Below are 21,057 nucleotides of genomic sequence, written 5' to 3'. Positions count from 1 at the left end.
ATACATGGAAAAACATCCCCTCAAAGGAAAAAAACAAATTAAGAAAAATAGTACTAGTAGGGAGCACACAAAAATTTCCACGCAAGTCCAAGCCGGAGGACTTCTTATTACTCCATCTTCACAAAATATTCCGGATCACCGGTTACCCAATTTAGGGCGCATTGACTCTCGGATTCCTCCATACAACTGGAGTCACCAATATTATTCCTAATAATAATATCACATGTTATATCAATCAAACAATTAGTGCAAGGAAAATGCGAGCACCACTACTGAGGAAAGGCTTATAGGTCGGCTCAAACTAGCGGCATGCGGAGCAATGTACCCACCACAGCTATTTTGAAGAAGTTCTGGTGTCGGGTAGAAAAAAAAAAGTTGGCCACGGATAAATGTTCTACGATCGGTTTTTGGAAGGATCACGACAAAATGTTTGAAGGAAAAAAAATAAGAGGAACCTGCTCCATGGACATCGCCAGTCGCTAGAGTGGGTTGGCGGCCAACTAAGCATTAATAACATGCACAAAGGTCGTCTATTTGTGGAATTATATGTTTGACGCATTCTCCGCGTCAAACAGCGCATATCCTATTTCACGCTCGTGGCTTCCCTCAAGCTCGGCCACCCGAATTAGGCTGGCCTACGGTCAATTTGGTTCTTATTTTCTTTTTTCATTCTTTTTTCATTTTACTTTTTGTGTTTGTGTTTGTGTTTCTGTTTCCGTTCATTTCTTTGCTTTTTCATTTTCCCTTTTTTATTTTTTATTTCTCTTCATTTTCTCGTGTATTATACAAAGTTCATTGCATGTGTTACAAACAAAAAATGTAAATTTTGCTTTTTTTTGGAAAAAATCACCCTTTATTAGGAAAATATTCAACATAATTAAAAGATTTTCATTTGTATTTTAAATTATTTGAGCATATATCAAAAAAATCTTGAATGTGTATTTAAATATTGTTCAACTTATATCACAAAAATGTTCAGTGAGTACTTAAAATTTGTTTAAGGTATATGACAAAATCGTTCAATGTATACTTAAAATGTATAGGACAAGTTAAATGATTTTTTATAATTTCAAAAAAAACTGTTTTTAAAATTTTTGTTTTCTTTTTTTTGAAAAATATTGATGTTTGACTATTTTTTTTACCAATTAAAATTTTCTACCAACTATTTTTTAACTAATTTAGTAAAATAGAAACTATTAACTAATTCAAAAAACTATAAACTACCAATGAGAAACTAAAATTTTAAGTAATGTGTGTAAACTAGGAGGAGGGAGGAGCGGCAGCGGCTGGAGGAGGAGGGAGGAGGGAGGAGAGAAGAGGAGGAGGGACCTAAGATGAGGAGGAGGGGGGGGGGATAGAAGGAAGGAGGGAGAAGATAGGAGGAGGAGAAAGGAGGCGGCAGAATGAAGAAGGATGGAGGAAAGAGGAGGAGATGGGAGAAGGTTTATCGAGGGCGATGACGGGAGGTGGAGCGGCAGCGACGACGACCGCGGGAGGAGGAAGCAGACAAGACAATGAGGATTGAAAGAGTGAGGGACGGGGCCATAGAAGAGGATAAGGCCATGTAGCAGTAGCGTGGGGTGCAGACAAACGCTATTGCTAGGTTCAGCAGCTTAGCGCTTGTTCCGCACCAAGCGCTACTGCTAAATGGGGCCCACCAACTGACCCGCGGAAGGATAGCAGTAGCACCTGGTGGGCATAGCACTCTATAAGGGTTTTAAGGGTGTGCGCAAGGAGATCAGGTCTCTCACTCATGAACTCGCCGCCATGGAGGCTTTTCTCCTCAAGATGTCGGAGGAGGAGGATCCTGATGTGCACGATAAAGTCTGGATGAATGAGGTGCGGGAGCTGTCCTATGACCTGGAGGATGCCATCGTTGACTTCATGCAAAGTGTTGGTGACAAAGATGAAAAGCCAGATGGCTTCATTGACAAGATCAAGAGCTTGCTAGGAAAGTTGGGAAAGATGAAGGCTCGCCACCAAATCGGCAAGGAGATTCAGGATCTGAAGAAACAGATCATTGAGGTGAGCGATAGGAACGCAAGGTACAAGGGTCGTGAGACCTTCTCCAATGCCAAAAATGCGACCGTTGACCCTAGAGCTCTTGCTGTATTTGAGCATGCATTGAAGCTTGTTGGAATCGATGAACCCAAGGCTGAGTTGATCAAGTTGTTAACTAACGAGGATGGAGTTGCGTCAACACAACAACACGTGAAGATGATCTGCATTGTTGGATCGGGAGGAATGGGCAAAACAACTCTTGCAAACCAAGTGTATCAAGAGCTAAAAGAGAAATTCAAGTGTAAGGCTTTCATATCTGTGTCACAAAATCCAGATATGATGAATATCTTCAGAACCATTCTCAGTGAAGTCAGTTGCCAAGCTTATGCTAGCACAAAAGCAGGGACTATACGAGAACTCATCGGCAAGATCACCAATGTTCTAGCACACAAAAGGTTCGGTTCTATTTGTGTTTGTCATCATCGGATGCATGCGAAACTTGTTTAGACATGTAGCAGAAACCATACTGATAAATTATCCAAAAATGTTCATTATTTATGCATTTTAGTATATACACCCTCTCTGTTCCTAAATGTAAGACGTTTGACACATTTGAGAACGGAGGTAGTACTTTCTAAGATGTTAGAAAATCTGATGGGCAAATATGACCATGTTGATGTCTACAATGAGAAATAAAATACAATATCATGCAGATGCAAATCAACAACTACCCTAAGTGACAATGTGGTTTTTCTTCTTCTCACATGAAAATTCTCGTTTTCTAGGAAAATTCAAAAAATCACACTTGTACATGATCGAGAATCGTATTTAAATACTAGGTGCAAAACATGTATTCCATCAGAAAAAGAATAGTACGCAAAAAAATTGTTAACACGAACAGCTCATCACTTGTGGGTTCCCCATTCGTCAGTACTAAGGATAGGTTTGCTATTGTTGAACTGTGTCGTGCTATGCTTACTATATAATCTGCTGCAGAGAACTTGTCAGGGAGGTTGGCAATAGGGGTCGAGCAAACAATAAAATAGGGAAAGGAAAGTTGGGCAAGCGGGACTATATATCATATTCCATTGTAGCCTGAGGAAGTTCTGCTGCAAAGAGAGCCTTAGCTGAGAGATTAGGCATAGGTTTTTGCAACATAACCACTAGGGTTCAATTCCTAAAAGTGACAGGTGATGCATAGGGTTTTTTTCCTTATTTATTGAGCATCAAGCTTGATGTGTGATGGAATCACTCATCAAGATTAAATCTTAAAAAAAATTGAGTAAAAAGATCGTGTGCATCCCTAGTTGATCCAAAGGCTGAAAAGTGAAATTCTCTCCCGAAATTTAAGGCGATACGTAAGTGCTTCCCGGGTCGCTCTCCCATGCGACTCCGGAGTCCCTCGCCGCCACCACTAAGTCCCCTTGTCGTCGCTGGAATCTGCCGGGGCTAGGCCCCATGGCGGACAGAGGCGGTGACACTGATAGCTTCTGATCTAGGCGCATCTGGGTCAAGCCTTAGATCAAATCACATCGCCACAACCATCTTCGCTCCTGGATCTGTGTGACAAGCGTCGGACGGTGCATGATGGCTCCCCACCAGCGGTTGCCGAGTTTCAGGAGCTGTCCTGAGCGACTGGGACACGTGCCCCTGCTCACCCTCATTGACAACGTTGGGGAAGTGTTCCCAGCAGCCTTGTTGGGACATCAGCTCTCCGGTAGTGAGTGAGGTATGCTTCGTAGTCGGTTCTGGTCCATGTGGTGACCACTCCGGCTCGGGGCGCCATCGTAAGATCTTCATCAGAGTTTCTCTCTCCAGATCTGGTGGTTACCGTCGATGGCTCATACAGGCGATGTTTTCGGATGCAACAGGAAGGCTCTGTTCTGGCAGTGAGATGCAATCTATGGACAACAGCTTGATGTAGAGAGTATGGTTGTGCAACGGTCGTGACGAGATTTCTAGCGTATCACATGTAGATGTTGGGATCATGGAAATTGGTGGTGACAACACATGATTGACTTTGATTTGGTGGTATTTTGAGCACTCTGTTTGGACCTCCAGGATGAAAACCCTAGGTCTTGTTGGGGAACGTAGCAGAAATTCAAAATTTTCCTACGTGTCACCAAGATCTATCTATGGAGAGATCAGCAACGAGGGGAAGGAGAGTGCATCTACATACCCTTGTAGATCGCTAAGCGGAAGCGTTCAAGAGAACGGGGTTGAAGGAGTCGTACTCGCCGTGATCCAAATCACCGGAGATCCTAGTGCCGAACGGACGGCACCTCCGCGTTCAACACACGTACAGCCCGATGACGTCTCCCATGCCTTGATCCAGCAAGGAGAGAAGGAGAGGTTGAGGAAGACTCCATCCAGCAGCAGCACGATGGCGTGGTGGTGGTGGAGGAGCGTGGTACTCCAGCAGGGCTTCGCCAAGCACCGCAAGAGACGAGGAGGGAGAGAGGTAGGGCTGCGCTAGGGAGAGGTCAAAACTCATGTGTTGGTAGCCCCAAAGACCTCAACTATATATAGGGGAGAGGGAGGGGCTGCGCCCCCACCTAGGGTTCCACCCTAGGTGCGGCGGCCAGCCCAGATCCCATCTGGTGGGGCGGCCAAGGGGGGAGAGGGGAAACTTGCCCCCCAAGCTAGGTGGGGCGCCCCCTCCCCAAACCCTAGGCGCCTTGGGCCCTTGTGGGGGGGCGCACCAGCCCACCTGGGGCTGGTCCCCTCCCACACTTGGCCCATGCAGCCCTCCGGGGCCGGTGGCCCCACTTGGTGGACCCCCGGGACCCTCCTGATGGTCCCGGTATGTTACCGATAAAACCCGAAACTTTTCCGGTGACCAAAACAGGACTTCCCATATGTAAATCTTTACCTCCGGACCATTCCGGAACTCCTCGTGACGTCCGGTATATCATCCGGGACTCCGAACAACATTCGGTAACCACGTATATCTATTCCCTATAACCCTAGCGTCATCGAACCTTAAGTGTGTAGACCCTACGGGTTCGGGAACCATGCAGACATGACCGAGATAACTCTCTGGTCAATAACCAACAGCAGGATCTGGATACCCATGTTGGCTCCCACATGTTCCACAATGATCTCATCGGATGAACCACGATGTCAAGGACTTAATCAATCCCGTATACAATTCCCTTTGTCTAGCGGTACGATACTTGCCCGAGATTCGATCGTCGGTATCCCGATACCGACTTCAATCTCGTTACCGGCAAGTCTCTTTACTCGTTCCGTAACACATCATCCCATGATCAACTCCTTGATCACATTGTACACATTATGATGATGTCCTATCGAGTGGGCCCAGAGATACCTCTCCGTTTACACGGAGTGACAAATCCCAGTCTCGATTCGTGCCAACCCAACAGACACTTTCGGAGATACCTGTAGTGTACCTTTATAGCCACCCAGTTACGTTGTGACATTTGGCACACCGAAAGCACTCCTACAATATCTGGGAGTTGCACAATCTCATGGTCTAAGGAAATGATACTTGACAATAGAAAAGCTTTAGCATACGGACTATACGATCTTGTGCTGGGCTTAGGATTGGGTCTTGTCCATCACATCATTCTCCTAATGATGTGATCTCGTTATCAACGACATCCAATGTCCATGGTCAGGAAACCGTAACCATCTATTGATCAACGAGCCAGTCAACTAGAGGCTTACTAGGGACATGGTGTTGTCTATGTATCCACACATATAACTGAGTTTCCTATCAATACAATTCTAGCATGGATAATAAACGATTACCATGAACAAGGAAATATAATAATAACCAATTTATTATTGCCTCTAGGGCATATTTCCAACAGGTCTGACTTAATATGGTTATACCTGGCAATGACAATCTTTTTGCATTATTACCTTGTTGTTGTTGAGGGCATTGCTCGTTTATACTCGGACTTGTTCTTCAAAGTGAAAACTTAGAATCTGACCTTTGGTGGTTTGATCTAATGACGACGACAATTGAGTGTCGCTCCCTTACTGAAGGTGTTTCTATTGAAAAACTTTGTTATCCTTATGGTGTCAAGAGATGGTTGGTGTAGATATGGTCATTGATGTAGTTTGTTAATCATCTTTTGATTGCTTGAGTTTTTCTTCATAGCTTAAGCATAGTTTTGGTGTTGGACGACTTTACTGTTTGCTAGAGTGTTTATTTGTGTGGGTGCATTGATATTGTGTGCATCCTAGCTATGCAGAGGCCAGGTGTGTGCTCATGGTGTTTGTATCCACTTGATGCTTCACTTTGAGCCAATAAAATTCACCCTTTGTTAAAAAAGGAAGTTTTGTTGATGCTGATCTGTTGTATCGAAGAGTAGAATGCCTTATGCAATTACTGTCGCTTAGAGCATATCTAGATCTTCCCCTAAAAACTTTGAACTCCTCAAAATTTTCACATTTGAGGAATTAACTCCATCTAGAACTTCCTTTGAAATCATCAACTCCTAAAAAATTTCAGGAGTTACTCCTTAAATTTGTCCCTCCTACTCAAACTTGAGCAGTTTGAGGAGCCTCCTCAAATTTCAGCCACCTCCCGCCACCACTCACCACTTCCACCGCGGCACGACCGGGCTCCCCAAGGCCATGATGGCCTCCCAAGTGTCTCCCCTGCTCGTGATGGCATAATGCCTGACTCCAACAAGGCTTGGTATGATACAACGACCGGCCGACGAGGTTGGGGACAACGAGGGACAATGCAACATCAGTGGTCGACCTATGGCACGCTGTCCAAGACTCGTTACCCGCCTTTGGGAGCTAACCTCCGGTGGCGGTGGTGGCCGGATCCGCAGACCATGCTCTCCCAGCGAACAGAGTGGGTCGGGCCTCTAAGGTGTTTGTCGTCTCCAGCAAACGACAACATGGAGTGCTCACCGAGGAGTGTCGTGCTAGGAGAGATGCAAGGAGGAGGATGGAGGGGTTGTTGGTTGCTAGGCAGGGCCAATGTTGAGACCACATTCTCCACAGGTACAATTGCATCATAGCTTCAATGGATTCGTTCTGGCGTTGCTCCTCCAGCCAAATTGACGAGGTGGGAATCTTTCTAGGGATCTCAGGTAGCTACGATCGAGGGAACTCGAGCTGGGGAATGAAGCAACTAGGCATGCCACATTATCAAGGTGTCAAACAACGGTGATCTCGTTGGAGGCGAAGGAAGAGGGCACAATTCCTTGGTGCGCGGTGCTGCTAGAAAAAAAAGGAGGGCTGGGGCTAGCTAGGGATGCCTTCGTCTATGAGAAACCACAACAGACGTCGGCAAATGAAAAGGTGGAGGTACCGATCAAGGAAGGAGAAGGAGATGGATACTTCTAGGCGGTGTATGGGCCTATGCGGATGGGAGTTAAGTTTAGTCTGGTCATAATGGGGAGTAACTTATACTAATGTCATGCATATAACACTAGTCTGAGTTAGAACCTTTATAGTGCAAAGTAACATAGTAGTAGTGCCATAGATGACTTCGTTTACTAGATTATAGACTCATCTTCTCTTGGGAAGTGTTATGCCACAGTAACATTCCCACTATGTTGCCACAAATATCACTCCTCATTAATTAATTTCCACATAAGCAAAAAAATTGGAGTGCGCTATGTTACTAGCTAAGTTACTCCCACTATGACCAGCCTTAGACCCAAGGCAAAATTATTTATGTGGCAAATACTTAATGAGGAGATAGGTGTGTGGTAATATAATATGTTACCGTAACATATCACTTTCAAAAAAAACATGACGCTTCCCAAAGCAAAATGAGTCTACAAGCTAATAAATGAAGGCATCTATGACACTACTATTACGATACTTTAAATTACTCTCCACTATGACCAGTCTAAGGTTGATAGATGGGCATCTAAAATTTGATGAGTTATGTTTTGAGAGGTTGTTTGATGAGTTAAAACTTAGTGGAAGGGCTAGAGGTGCCCTTAGGTTAGGAACTTTAGTGCCGAGCATGCAACATATTTCACTACAGAAAATGACATGTCTTTAGAAGAATGAATTAGACATTCATCTTAAAATAAAATTATTATATATATTATTCTTCATCATACATTTAAAGAATAACAGAAAATAAAGTGCCTTTAAACTTTCTTCCGGGGCTGTACTCCGAGTGCTCCATAATTAAGTGTGAACTTAGTCGCGGAATTAAAAAGATAGAGCATCTTTGCTTCGTGCTTATCCATGACTCGTAGAAGGAAGAACGACATGGAGTTTGCTCCTGGGCTCAAATGCACCCTCGTAAATAGTAAAATAGAAAAATAGTAAAAAAATAATAAAACTCTGACATCTTTTGTGGAATCTTTTACATGCGTACATTTTTTTTGTTAACAAAAAACGTTCCTAATGCTCTAGGAGGAAAAAGAATTGATGCTCGGAAAACACTATTTTTTAAAAGCATCTTGGAGCATTGTTTCTTCACAAAAATTAGCATGTTTGTATAACATTCAACAGAGTTATTTTAAAGGGGATTACCATGGCCTCTGCATCACAGGGATGCACACAGCCATATTCAACGAAGTTTGTGGCAAAACTTTTAAGAATTTTCTAATTTTATTTAGTTTTCCTATTTTAATTATGTAAGTACATTTGACCTTGGGATGAGAAGAGCACTTTGAGAAGAATTACAAGCTATTTGACATAAAATGCGCTGCAAGTTAAACTGTAGTTTTATTTACTTGATGTACGCACAATAGTTTCGTCCAGATCACTCTGTAAGCCTTGGTATTTACCCAATTTAGAATGAAAGGGTTCGATAGTTGAAGTTTAGGGCTTAGTTTTTAATGCAATTAGTATCAAGGCTTTCATCCTAACCATAACACATTTTTTAATTTTATTGTGGGTCTTTTCATCATTTGCCAACACAAAATACATCCTAAAATGTAGGTTAGACAAAGGGTAGCTAATTTCTACTTAGATATGTAACTACACAAGCAAAAAAAAGCTATCAAATATACATTTTAAAACATCATTTGTTTTTCGCCAAACTAAAATCATGAGCTGAACATCAAACATCAGCATAAAGCAGGGCAAATAGCACAAAATCCACACATGTGCATGCTTGAATTTTATATGTTATTACTTTATATTTTTATATGCATGCTTTTCAATGAGAAGAGCTTCTTAATGTATGATCTTCACATTAAGGTAACGCTGATACATCATGTGCAGGTATTTTGTTGTTGTTGACGATATATGGGCTGTGGATACATGGGATGTTATTAAGTGTGCATTCCCCATAACATGTTCTGGCAGTATAATAATCACCACTACTCGTAAAAGTGATGTCGCAGATTTATGTCGTTCATCATGTAGTGGTTGTATCTATAATATGAGGGCACTTGATGTGGTGCATTCAAGGCAACTATTTCAGAGAAGACTGTTTGATTCCAATGAAGATTGCCCTCCGAACCTTCAAAAAGTTCTTGATGAAATTTTGAAAAAATGTGGTGGCATACCTTTGGTGATCATTGCCATATCTGGTTTGTTGGCTATCACGGAAAGAACAGAACATATGTGGAATCAGGTGAAAGATTCAATTGGTCGTGCACTTGAAAGGAATCCTAGTGTTGAAGCAATGATAAAGATATTGTCACTTAGCTACTTTGATCTTCCTCCCCATCTAAAAACATGTCTCTTGTATTTGAGTATATTTCCGGAAGATTCTGTTATTGAGAAAAGAGCCCTAATATGGAGATGGGTTGCTGAGGGATTCATTCAGAAAGATGGCAGATACACAACATATGAGTTAGGAGAGAGGTGTTTTAATGAGCTCCTCAATAGGAGTTTGATCCAAGTTGCATGGACAAATGAATATGGTAAGGTGGAGAGTTGTCGAGTTCATGACATAATTCTTGATTTCATCATATCGAAGTCCATTGAAGAGAACTTTGTCACTTTAATTGGTGTTCCGTATATAACTAGCAGGACACAAATCAAAGTTCGTCGTCTCTCTCTCCAAGTTGATGAGGAAGGAAATTCAATAAGAAAGACTGGCATGGTATTGTCTCATGTACGATCACTCAATGTGTTCGGGTATTCCTTGGAAATCCCTCCACTGAGTGAGTTTGGGCATTTGCGTGTTTTGGACCTTGAGCTTTGCCACCAAGTTGTAAACCACCATATTACAAATATTGGGAGATTGTTTCAGTTGAGGCGCCTCAACCTTAGATGGACAGAAGTAAGTGAGCTCCCAAAAGAAATCGGCCATCTATGTTGCTTAGAGATGCTAGACATAAGAGGCACCCAAGTACAAGAATTGCCATCAACTATTGTGAATCTCGGAAGATTGGTGTGTCTGCTTCATGAAAGTAGTGTTAAGTTTCCAAATGGAATTGAGAAGATGCAAGCATTAGAGATGTTGGGAGAGGTCAATGTCTATAGGCAGCCATTTAACTTCCCGCAAGAATTTGGACAGCGACAGAACCTGAGGAAGCTGGCCCTCAATTTTGAAGGTGCTTCCATCTCTGTACAGGAACATGAAGAGGAACAGTGCAATAAATCTATTGCTTCTGCTCTTCGCAAACTAGATACTCAGAACATTCGTTCTCTAACTACTGTTTGTGGGGGGCGCTTCTTACAATAGGGATCTTTGTGCCCTGTTCCGTTTAGCCTCCAAGAATTCATTATGACCAAGGGCTCGCATGTGGAGCAAGTTCCGGAATGGGTGAGCAAGTTCCGGAACTTGTAAACCTCCAGCTGTTGCGCCTAGAAGTGAACAAATTCACGCAGGAAGATCTACGGGTCCTTGGAAGCTTACTGGAGTTGCTCATTCTGGAAGTGATCGGAATGGGAAAGTATAGCAATACAAGGTTCATAGTTAGCGATAAAGTTGGGTTCCAATGCTTGAGGAAGTTCTCTTTGGAATCATGTAGATGGATGCTTTTTGAAGCAGGATCCATGCCTAAGCTAGAAAAACTCGAAATTGGAATTTGGGGGTCCGGTTATAACACTGCTAGTGGAATTCGGAGGTCCAGTTACTGGAAATTCGGAATGGGAAACCTCCCCTGCCTCCTTAGTCTCAAATTTGCAACATATGGCTGGGACTGGGATGATGACAGTCTTGCAGCTGCACATGATGCTATGGAGAGTGCAGCTGGTAGACATCCCAACCGGCCTACTCTCATCTTTCAGAAAATCTGCTGATAGTAGCCTTGAGGTACTACTCTATTCCCAAGATTTTATAAACTTTATGATCTTTCTCTTAATTTCGTTGACTCATATGTTCATGTTTCCTTCCCTGTACAAGCTCAAGCTAGAAAGATCATGAGGGCCAGGACAGGAAGGGACTAATTATTGCACTATCAGCTCCCCACCTCTTTGAGGAGACAAGGCGACATTGGTACACAAGTTTCATCCTCTCGTTCAGTTTAACTGCAAGCACTACTGTTACTGTCCCTAGCAAGTAGTGGAGTTTGGAGCTACAAGCACCTACAAGAAATGCCTCATGGGCCGGCCGGCAACATGAGAGTTGCTGCTGCTTTTCTCCCTTTGATGATACATTGTATTCCCGCAACCTCCGCATTTCTAGCTAGCTTACACAACAGTTTTTTGTTGGGTAATTCTTTCATATGTTACTCCTTAATTGGCTCATCTCCCTGTCTTATTAATTATGTTGTGAGCTTCTGTTAAATGAGTACAAGACATTTGTACCTGATTAAAAGCACTATATGGAATTCCGACCTACTCACTTGTGCTGGTTCAGTAGTAGAGTTGTTGTTAGCTCCTCCTCGTGAGTCGGTTCTCAAATTCAAACAGTATCTGGATACATTGCATACTTCTCTGTTCTATGATTCATCAATGTACTTCACATTTTTCGAAATTTAAACAAATTAGGCCAGAGAAATTGTACCTAATACGAGCAATAAGTGTCATTGCCTTGCCTTATTTATTATATTCTTTTGAACTGGTTGTCACTGTTATAAAATTGGTTCGTAAGCACTGTCTCACTGGTCTTGTGTTGCATATATTACTTGCTTCATCGGTCTTGTTTTGTTGATATTCCGAGAAAGATTCCCTTGGCGCTAAGTGGCTAACATTGTGTATACATTGTGACCAGGCGAGTGTTTGAAACGCTCTCTCTTCCTGTTGCTACCTTCTGTTGGTGGCCGCCTACCTTATTCCCATCAACAATTACAAACTGGCATCACCAAGATGAGATCAAGTTGCTGCTGCTCTTTTCACCTCGTCCACTTCCCAAGTTTCTTGATTTTTTAGCTATATAATTGTCTTTCTTTTTCATGCGCTGACTTGAAGTTTTCCCTCAATGTGTCATGCCAATGTATTTGTTCACCATTATTCATGTTGGCTGTTATTGTTATGTAATCGCCCCTTTTTGTATCCTCCTTCAGTTGTGCATTTGTGGTTAATTATCATTTCATTCATGGAGTAGCTAGGAAGTTTCTTGAAGTCAACCCATGGTAAATAAGTTCCTCTCATTTTCTCGATGATTTCGATGGTGTTATATATATATATGCTTACAATATTTTCTACAGTTTATTAAATGCTTTCTACATAATCACTGTTAAATATAGTGATATTTTTTTTGAGCATCAATACAGACACAAGCGTTCATATACACGCGCATACACTCACCCCTATGAGCACCTCCGAGAGACTAAGCCGGCATATCATCTTGAGATTTACGAAGTCACTATAGGCGCCTTGTCGTCGACGGGAGCGTCTCCTCCCACTAAAAGCGCATCGCCGAAAATCCTGAAACAAATTCAGCAAATAATGCGAGCACCACGATTTGAACCCTGATGGGTTGGGGATACCACTGTCCATCTAACCATCTCAACCACATGTTGATTCGCTAAATATAGTGATATTGATGACACAGACATACGTGCCTGTGTGTTTGCTTCACCGATCATGCATCTAACTGACATGTTTCGCTCATCTAAGAGACCGGTTCATCGTTCTCTATGATGAATGTGTCTCCACTCTCCAAGTTCGAGACTGGCCTGCTGTTCTGACTTGTTTTGTATACGAGCGATGAATCGTATGTGCCTGCATGTACGTCCCTGTAACCTGCTACTTCAAATCTATCTTAAATCTTGATTTTTTTTTCTTATACCATTTCATTCTCCACCTTGTATTATTTTTCTGAACAAGTTCTTTGGCAAAAAACTGAACGAGTTCTTCTGACATCAAGGAATTCTCGTGTTAAACTGAGTGAAGGATAGAAACTAAACTTGTATTGATTTGAGGTTCAGAGAGTACAATATATAAAGATGAATTTGTATTGTTGCAGGGCAGCAATTGAATACAGAGCACGGTTTTACTTGTTTATAAAGGGGATGAGTCCGTCCTGCTTGCACACACTTAACCAGTGCGTGCAAGCAGGACGGACTTTCAATCCTATAGGGGTTTTCGCATATTATTACTACCACTCCCTGCGCCCTTGTACAATACCACTTCAGAAAATATGTTTCTGAGGTACTTATAGGTAATCCTACCTACATTTATTTAGACTCGCTAATGCCAATGCCTCTTTGGTTTTCTGGGCCCAGGTTTGATGATATTGTGAGAATGATAAAAGGTCGTTTACTTCGACCAAGAACGGTTTGCTGGTTTCTGATTTTAGAAGGTTTATGGTTGGTTTTCCCTGTTTTAGGAAGCTTCTAGAAGACTCTGTCTGGTTTTTATTCAGTTATATTCCTCAAAACAATTAAGGATTTTAAAAAAAGTTCCAATTTTCAAAACAAATTGTGTATTTTGAAAAAAGGTTCATGTATTCAAAAAATGTTTGTGAAATTGAAAAAAGATCACGAATTCTAAAGATGTTCCTCTTTTTTAAAAAACTTTTCGGAAAATCATAAAATGTTCGCCAATTCAAAATATGTTTGTAGCTCCAACAAACACTCGTGGAACAAATTTTCAAGTATTCACAAAATGTTCATGAATTCAAAAAATGTTGAAGATTTAAAAAAAAGGATGAATTCCAAAAAATGTTCGTGAGTTTAAAAAATGTTCATGACTTTTAAAACAATGTTTGAGAGTTTGCAAAAAATGTTCACGTATTTTAAAAAATGTGCAAAAATTCAGAAGTTGTTTGTTAATTCAAAAAAATGTGCGCAAAATACAGAAGTTGTTTGTTAATTGAAAAAAATGTCCGTGTTAAAAAATATTTCACAAACTTGGATTTTTTTTCTGAATTAAAACGTGGATCATGAATTGCAAAAAATGTTTGCAGGTTTGAAATAAGTTTGACACATTTCAAAAAAAGTGCATGAAATTTGAAAGAAAAAATAAAAAGAAAGAAGGAAAAGAAATGAATGAAAATAAAAGAAGAAATAAAAAAAGATGGAAAAGGAAAAATCCCGCTAAAAGAAAAAAAAACTGGTTTAGGGAAGGTTCTAGAACCTTCCGTAGAACCATGGGGAATAAGCTAGTATGGGCCGGCACATAATTAGGGGGCTATGGCCAGTAGATTTAGGGTAAAGCTCATTTATTAGCTTGTCATCCTCAACTCAATTCAAATCAAATCAACTCAAAAAAAGAACTTGTCATCCCACACTACGAGTTGGTTTATCTAAAAAAAGAAACCCGGGTAGTTTTGGAAGCTGAGGAGGCCACGAGGGCATGCTCTATCAATTGTTTCAGCGGTGACGCAACACACACACGCACATTAGCTTCGCGTAGCCGCAAGTTCGATGAGGGCATCTGCACAACTGATCAGCGCCGTCGGCCACGACAGAAGCAACGAGTACCCTTGATTCCATTGTTGAATTATACTGTGCAAGCAACAATACTGATGAATTGATCCCCATCTTTGTGCAGAAAACTAGATGCTTCTTTCTTCACATGAAGTTAATTAGGGGTAGACATTTATTGTTTTCTTCTCAATAATTGGCGGTACTCTGAATTAGATGCAAAAATGATGGTGCCCAAAAAAAAGATTTTAAAAATCTACTCTCTTTTTTGCGTCAGGAGAAAGCCGACACACTCTGTTGGGCCACGTGGTTTTGGGCCCACGGAACAGAGAGAGGGACGACTTGGCGACAACCCTTTCTGGTGGTGGTGGTCGGTCGTTGTTTACGCGTTGCGGTGAGCGAGCAGAAGATCCATCCCCTTCTCTTCTCACTCCCTCTGCTCTGTCGCCACTCCTCCGTCGCCCTCGTCTCTCGTCGTGTACGCGTCGCCGGCGTCCGAGCCTCACCTCTCCGGCCAGCCGCCAGGGTCACCTCAATCCGCCACTGCAGCGCGGCAGCTCCATCCTGTGCGAGCTAGGTACGTGTACGTGTACGACCACCCCTTGCCCTGCTTCCATCTCTGACTCTCTCTAGTATGACGCCGCCGGCACGTGGTCGACCCGTAGCTCGTTCGGTGCAGCTTGTGGTTGGGCTCACCTCCGTGAATCCAATTTCTTGCTCTTGCAGATCCAGATCGACGACGACGAGGAACGAAATAATCCACTGTTCGCCGACCGTCGCGTCTCGCGGTCGCGGCCCACGCGTCGCACTCCCCTTCGCATCACCTGGTGAGGCACCGGGGTTACCTCGCGACCGCCACAGCGCAGTTCACCCCGCGGCCGGATCCACATCCCGCGAGGTACGGCCCTGTCTCCCTCGCTCTCTGCTTCGATCTCCTCGTATGCTATGCCACCGTCGGCGCCGCGCATTGGACTGCGCCGGTAGCTCGTGTGGTCCAGCAATGGTCGGGCTCACCTCCGTGAATCCATTCTCTTTCAGGGTTCAGATCCACGACGCGGTGAAGAGGAAATAATTCACTGTTGACCGTCAGTGCGCTTGGCCAACACTGCGAACAGAGCGAGCTGCCTCTGAGTTGCACGATAATCAGGTATTAACCCATCTCCATGTGTCTCGGACACAACTAAGAATTCAGGTTCCATGGGAGTGATCTGTAGCTAGATGTTCAGTCTACTAATCCATCCTTTTTTTTCTATCAGGTTGTGCATTCAAGAACCTATCCTCCACACACAATGGAGGCCGCTCTCGTCAGCGTGGCGACAGGGGTCCTCAAACCTGTCATAGGGAAGCTGACCGTTCTGCTGGGCAACGAGTACAAGCGTTTCAAAACAGTTCGAAAGGAGATCAAGTCTCTCACTAATGAGCTTGCCGCAATGGAGGCTTTTCTCCTCAAGATGTCGGAGGAGGAGGATCCCGATGTGCAGGATAAAGTTTGGATGAATGAGGTGCGGGAACTGTCCTATGACATGGAGGACGCCATCGACGACTTCATGCAAAGCATCGGTGACAAGGACGAAAAGCCAGATGGCTTCATTGAGAAGATCAAAAACTCGCTAGGGAAGTTGGGGAAGATGAAGGCTCACCGCCGGATCGGCAAGGAGATCCAAGATCTGAAGAAACAAATCAAAGAGGTGGGTGAGAGGAATGCAAGGTACAAGGGTCGTCAGACCTTCACTAGCACAAAAAATGAAACCGTTGACCCTAGAGCTCTTGCTATCTTTGAGCATGCCTCAAATCTCGTTGGGATTGATGAACCCAAGGCTGAGATAATCAAGCTATTGGCACAAGAGGATGTTCGTGCGTCAACGCAACAACAACTAAAGATAATCTCCATCGTTGGATCTGGAGGTATAGGCAAGACAACTCTTGCAAACCAAGTGTATCAAGAACTCAAAGGACAATTCAAGAGACATGCTTTCATATCCGTGTCGCGAAATCCAGACATTATGAATATCCTAAGGGCTATTCTTAGCAAAGTTAGCGGTCAAAGTAATGCTAACACAGAAGCATGGAGTATAGAACAATTGATCAGCAAGATCACCAATTTCCTAGGAGACACAAGGTATTGTTTCTATTAACATTTACTTGTCATCCTTGAATACATAAGAAAGTTGTATAGGCATGACACTAAAATCATACCAATTTTCTTTTATAAAATAGGATCAGCATCTCTACAATTTGATATATACTCCCTCCCTACAGAGCCTAGCAGCATCTCTATAATTTAATAGAGGATGGGAGTAATTTCTAAGATGTTAGAAAATGTGATGGTCAAATATGATCATGTTGATGTCCAAAATGATAAGTAGACTACAATAAAGATCTTGTTAATACAAATCAACAAACTACACTAAGACACCATGTTTTTAATGTTCTGGCATATTATGATCTCCCATAAATAGCTACATTGATTAACTTTGCGTGAAGACTAAACTGTAGTTCCACTACCATCCCTCAGATGTTTACCTAGCTATCTTTTCTTAGTAAGTACCAAAGTATTTGCTTTTCGGACAAACTATTTTGGTGACACTGAATTTGAGCCAAATTCAAACTTTCTCAAAGTTCGGTTGGATTTTAATCAAATTCAAATGTGAGTTATGGTCATTTGGCAAGTTGCAAACCGAAACAACTAAGATTTCCAATTTTCTAGTGAGTTCGCTGGTGCCCAAATTATTTTTCAAATTGGAAATTTGATCCATGCATGGCTTTCTCTGTCTTCGTTTTGAATCACTAGATGTTTGGAACCGCACCTGTATTCTTGGTTTCTTGCCCACACCCACCCAAAAATTTCATAGGCATGATTGCTTCTCAGCATAACTGGACTTGTACCTCCCTACTTTTTGAGGTCATTCTTTCTGTTTAAGCTGCTGCTTATATATGTGTTCTCCATAATATGCAAGATTACCTTGGACATACATGTATGAGGTATGTCTGCAACACCATTTAAACTGTTGTTTAACATATATCACCTTCTTTAAACTGCCATTTAACATATGCCACCTTCTTTAAACTGCTGTTTTACATATGTCAGCTTCTTTTGTATATATTTTTGTACGTTGTCAATGAGAAAAAGGTTAACATTGTATGCTCATTATATTGGCAGGTACTTTGTTTTCGCTGATGATATATGGGATGTGAAAACATGGAATGTTATTAAGTGTGCATTCCCCACGACTAGTTCTGGCAGTATAATAATCATCACTACTCGTATTAATGATGTCGCAGATTCATGCCGATCATCCTGTAATGGTCATATTTATAATATAAGGCATCTTGATATGGTGCATTCGAGGCAACTATTCAACAGAAGACTGTTCGATTCCAATGAAGATTGCCCTTCACACCTTAAAAAGGTTTCTGGGGAAATTTTGGAAAAATGTGTTGGTTTACCTTTGGCAATCATTTCTATATCTGGTCTGTTGGCTACCACGGAAAGAACAGAGCATCGGTGGAATCAAGTGAAAGATTCAATTGGTCGCGCACTTGAAAGGAATCCTAGCGTCGAAGGAATGATAAAGATATTGTCACTTAGTTACTTTGATCTGCCTCCTCGTCTTAAAACTTGTCTCTTGTATGTGAGTATTTTTCCTGAAGATTCTATAATTGAGAAGAAAGCTCTTATATGGAGATGGATTGCTGAAGGAATCATTCATAAAGATGACATATATACATCATACCAGTTAGGGGAGAGGTGTTTCAATGAGCTCGTCAATAGGTGTTTGATCCAAGTTACATGGACAGACGAATATGGTAAGGTGGAGAATTGTCGAGTTCACGACATAATTCTTGATTTCATCATATCCAAGGCCATTGAAGAGAACTTCGTTACTTTTGTTGGTGTCCCTTATATAACTATTGGGGCGCAACGAAAAGTTCGTCGTCTCTCTCTCCAAGTTGATGAGAAAGAAAAATCTATATCAAAGAAAGGTCTGGTGTTGTCTCATGTCCGCTCAGTAAATGCATTTGGGTGTACCGTGGAAATTCCTTCTCTTGATGAGTTCAGATATTTGCGTGTTTTGGACTTTGAGCTTTGCCGCCAAGTGGAAAACAACCATCTTGCAAATATAGGGAGCTTGTTTCAGTTGAGGCACCTGAACCTGAGTTGGACGGAAGTAAGTGAGCTCCCGGAAGAAATCGGCCGTCTACATTGCTTAGAGATGCTGGACATAAGAGGCACCAAAGTACATGAATTACCAGCAACTATTGTTAATCTTAAGAAATTGGTGGATCTGCTTGTTGATACTAGAGTTAAGTTTCCTAATGGAATTGCAAAGATGCAAGCAATGGAGATGTTGGAACAGGTGGGTGTCTTCAGGCAGCAGTTTAACTTCCTGCAAGAACTTGGGCAGCTACAGAATATGAGGAAACTGGTCCTCGATTTTGAAGGAGATCCTGTCACTGTAGATGGAATGGGAAAGGACGAGTGCAATGAAGCTATTGCCTATTCTCTTCGCAATCTAGAGGACTTTATTTCTCTAACTGTTCATGGTGGAAGCTTCTTACAACAGGGACCTGGGTGCCCTGTTCCGCATAGCATCCAGGAACTCTTCATGACCAAGTCCTCACCTCTACCACGGGTTCCGGTATGGGTGAGCTCCCTCGTAAACCTGCAGCAGCTGCACCTTCAAGTAAAAGAGTTCGAGCAGGAAGATCTGTGCATCCTTGGAAGCTTACCCGCCCTGCTCATTCTGGAACTGATAACAGGAGATGTAATGAGAAATAGAAAGCTCACAGTAAGCGCTGAAGCTGGCTTCCGATGCTTGAGGAAGTTCTCTTTTGGAATATTTAACTGGATGATGTTTGAAGCGGGATCCATGCCTAAGCTACAAAAACTTGAACTCAGAATTTGGTTATGCAATCGGTTCGACATGATTGTTGCCGCTCGCACTGCCAGTGGTGGTGCTTTTGATTTCGGAATTGGAAACCTTCCATGCCTCATCACAGTCAAATATGCAGCACGTGGCTGCAATGTTTGCATGGCAGCTGCAAAGGCCGCTGTAGAGAGAGCTGCTGGCAGATATCCCAATCGCCCTACTCTACTCTTTCAAAAACTGGATGCAACCTACACCCTCACTGACTGTCAATTGTGGAGGTACTACTGTATTCTAATTCCTAATATTGTATTCGTGAAATTTCTCCTAATTAATTTCGTTGTCTCATATGTTCTTTTTGTATGACTTCCCAACGTTCCTTGTAGGGTTGATTGTGAAGGATGGGGAAGATATTATAAGAGTATGTACAATGAGGTACCGTTAGCAGGCTGTAAGAAGTAAAGTAATATTTCTATACTTAGTTGGAGGAGAGAGGATAGGAGAAAGAGTGTAAGCGGGCAGAGCCAGCTGCAGCACGTGCTCCTAGTCACTATGTGAGAGTGGAAGGTATGCCATGTATTAACAAGTAGCACATACTTAGAGCATCTCCAATAGACGGTCCAAATGTAAAAATACCTAACTTTTGGACCGTCTGGGGCAAAAAACGCTGCTCCAACAAACGGTCCATTTGTAAAAAAATTGGACCGCGGCCTCCTCGTGATGTAAAATACAACACCTCGTGGTGCAAATTTACATCACGAGATGCATCTGGTCCAAATTCGGCGACCGCCCGCCAACGCCCAACCGCCACTTCATTTCATTTCACAGTCGCGCCTGTCCGCCCGCCCGAACACCAGTCGGCCGGAATCCGCCGCCGCCACCGCCCAAATCCCCGCTGTCGTCGCCGCCACCGCCCCAAATCGCCGCGCCGCCCTCCGCCGCCATCGCCCCCATCGCCTCCCTCGCCGGAAGCCGTCTCGCAGCCGCCCGGGCGCCGCCGAATTGGGAGGCAGCCGCGGTGGGATTCGGCGCCTCCGGCGGTCCGGCTGCCCATGTAGGCCTCCGCCGGGTCCTTAGGCCGCCGCTGCTCGCTGGCCCGCCCTGTTGCCACCACCTCCCGGCCCCGCCGCCGCCCCGCACTGACGCTGTCCAGCCGAGCTGCCGTCGCTGCTGGCCCGTGCAGCGTGCCTGTGCCGCTGCTTGTGGTGTTCGCGTCGGCTGCTGCCCGCCTCTATCGCTGCTGGCCGGCAAAGGAGCACGTACAAGGGAGCTCGGGCTCCAGCCATGGCGACCATGGACAAGCACGGGAGCGGTGGAAAACGACACCGATCGAAGGGGAAAAATAGGGGGATTGGGAGAGGAGCTCATCACGGGGAGGATGGCGCGCTCGGGGAGGTCGGGGAGAGCTTGATGGCGACGGATTTGACGAAGGCGGCTGACGTCCCGAGGTTGAAGAAGACGATCAAGGCGATTTTACATCTTCATTTTGGACCATCTGTTGGAGTTGCTCTTTTGCACCA

The 21,057-nt window shown here is 43.3% G+C and overlaps 2 protein-coding genes across 4 annotated transcripts; both read left to right on the top strand.

Moving 5' to 3' along the window:
• Nucleotides 1-1,713: 1,713 nt before the first annotated feature.
• Nucleotides 1,714-10,685, top strand: LOC125515646 (disease resistance protein RGA5-like). 2 transcript variants are annotated; one of them, XM_048681159.1, is made up of 4 exons: nt 1,714-2,470; nt 3,820-3,824; nt 6,174-6,184; nt 9,184-10,685. In XM_048681159.1, the coding sequence occupies exons 1-4, from the start codon at nt 1,768-1,770 to the stop codon at nt 10,595-10,597; spliced, it is 2,133 nt and encodes a 710-aa protein (XP_048537116.1). In that variant the 5' UTR covers nt 1,714-1,767; the 3' UTR covers nt 10,598-10,685. The 2 variants fall into 2 exon arrangements, with proteins under 2 accessions (XP_048537116.1, XP_048537115.1); XM_048681158.1 differs by lacking the exons at nt 3,820-3,824; nt 6,174-6,184 and having other exon boundaries at nt 1,714-2,456.
• A 4,387-nt stretch (nt 10,686-15,072) lies between these two features.
• On the top strand, nt 15,073-20,619 carry LOC125515644 (disease resistance protein RGA5-like). 2 transcript variants are annotated; one of them, XM_048681156.1, is made up of 6 exons: nt 15,073-15,246; nt 15,396-15,567; nt 15,708-15,816; nt 15,926-16,788; nt 17,830-19,818; nt 19,924-20,619. In XM_048681156.1, the coding sequence occupies exons 4-6, from the start codon at nt 15,959-15,961 to the stop codon at nt 19,997-19,999; spliced, it is 2,895 nt and encodes a 964-aa protein (XP_048537113.1). In that variant the 5' UTR covers nt 15,073-15,246; nt 15,396-15,567; nt 15,708-15,816; nt 15,926-15,958; the 3' UTR covers nt 20,000-20,619. The 2 variants fall into 2 exon arrangements, with proteins under 2 accessions (XP_048537113.1, XP_048537114.1); XM_048681157.1 differs by having other exon boundaries at nt 15,073-15,252.
• Nucleotides 20,620-21,057: the final 438 nt, after the last annotated feature.

Source organism: Triticum urartu, chromosome 6 (genome assembly GCF_003073215.2).
Source record: "Triticum urartu cultivar G1812 chromosome 6, Tu2.1, whole genome shotgun sequence".
NCBI lineage: Eukaryota > Viridiplantae > Streptophyta > Magnoliopsida > Poales > Poaceae > Triticum > Triticum urartu.
The sequence above is the reverse complement of the archived record's forward strand: the minus strand, read 5'-3'. Positions and strand labels throughout refer to the sequence as shown.

What these genes read in the sequence shown, in the direction of transcription:
- LOC125515646 (XM_048681159.1), top strand. Translation starts at nt 1,768, where the DNA reads ATGGAGGCTTTTCTCCTCAAGATGTCGGAGGAGGAGGATCCTGATGTG.
- LOC125515644 (XM_048681156.1), top strand. Translation starts at nt 15,959, where the DNA reads ATGGAGGCCGCTCTCGTCAGCGTGGCGACAGGGGTCCTCAAACCTGTC. An exon ending in AATTTCCTAGGAGACACAAG is followed by an intron (nt 16,789 to 17,829) that starts GTATTGTTTCTA and finishes TTATATTGGCAG; the next exon opens with GTACTTTGTTTTCGCTGATG. An exon ending in ACTGACTGTCAATTGTGGAG is followed by an intron (nt 19,819 to 19,923) that starts GTACTACTGTAT and finishes CGTTCCTTGTAG; the next exon opens with GGTTGATTGTGAAGGATGGG.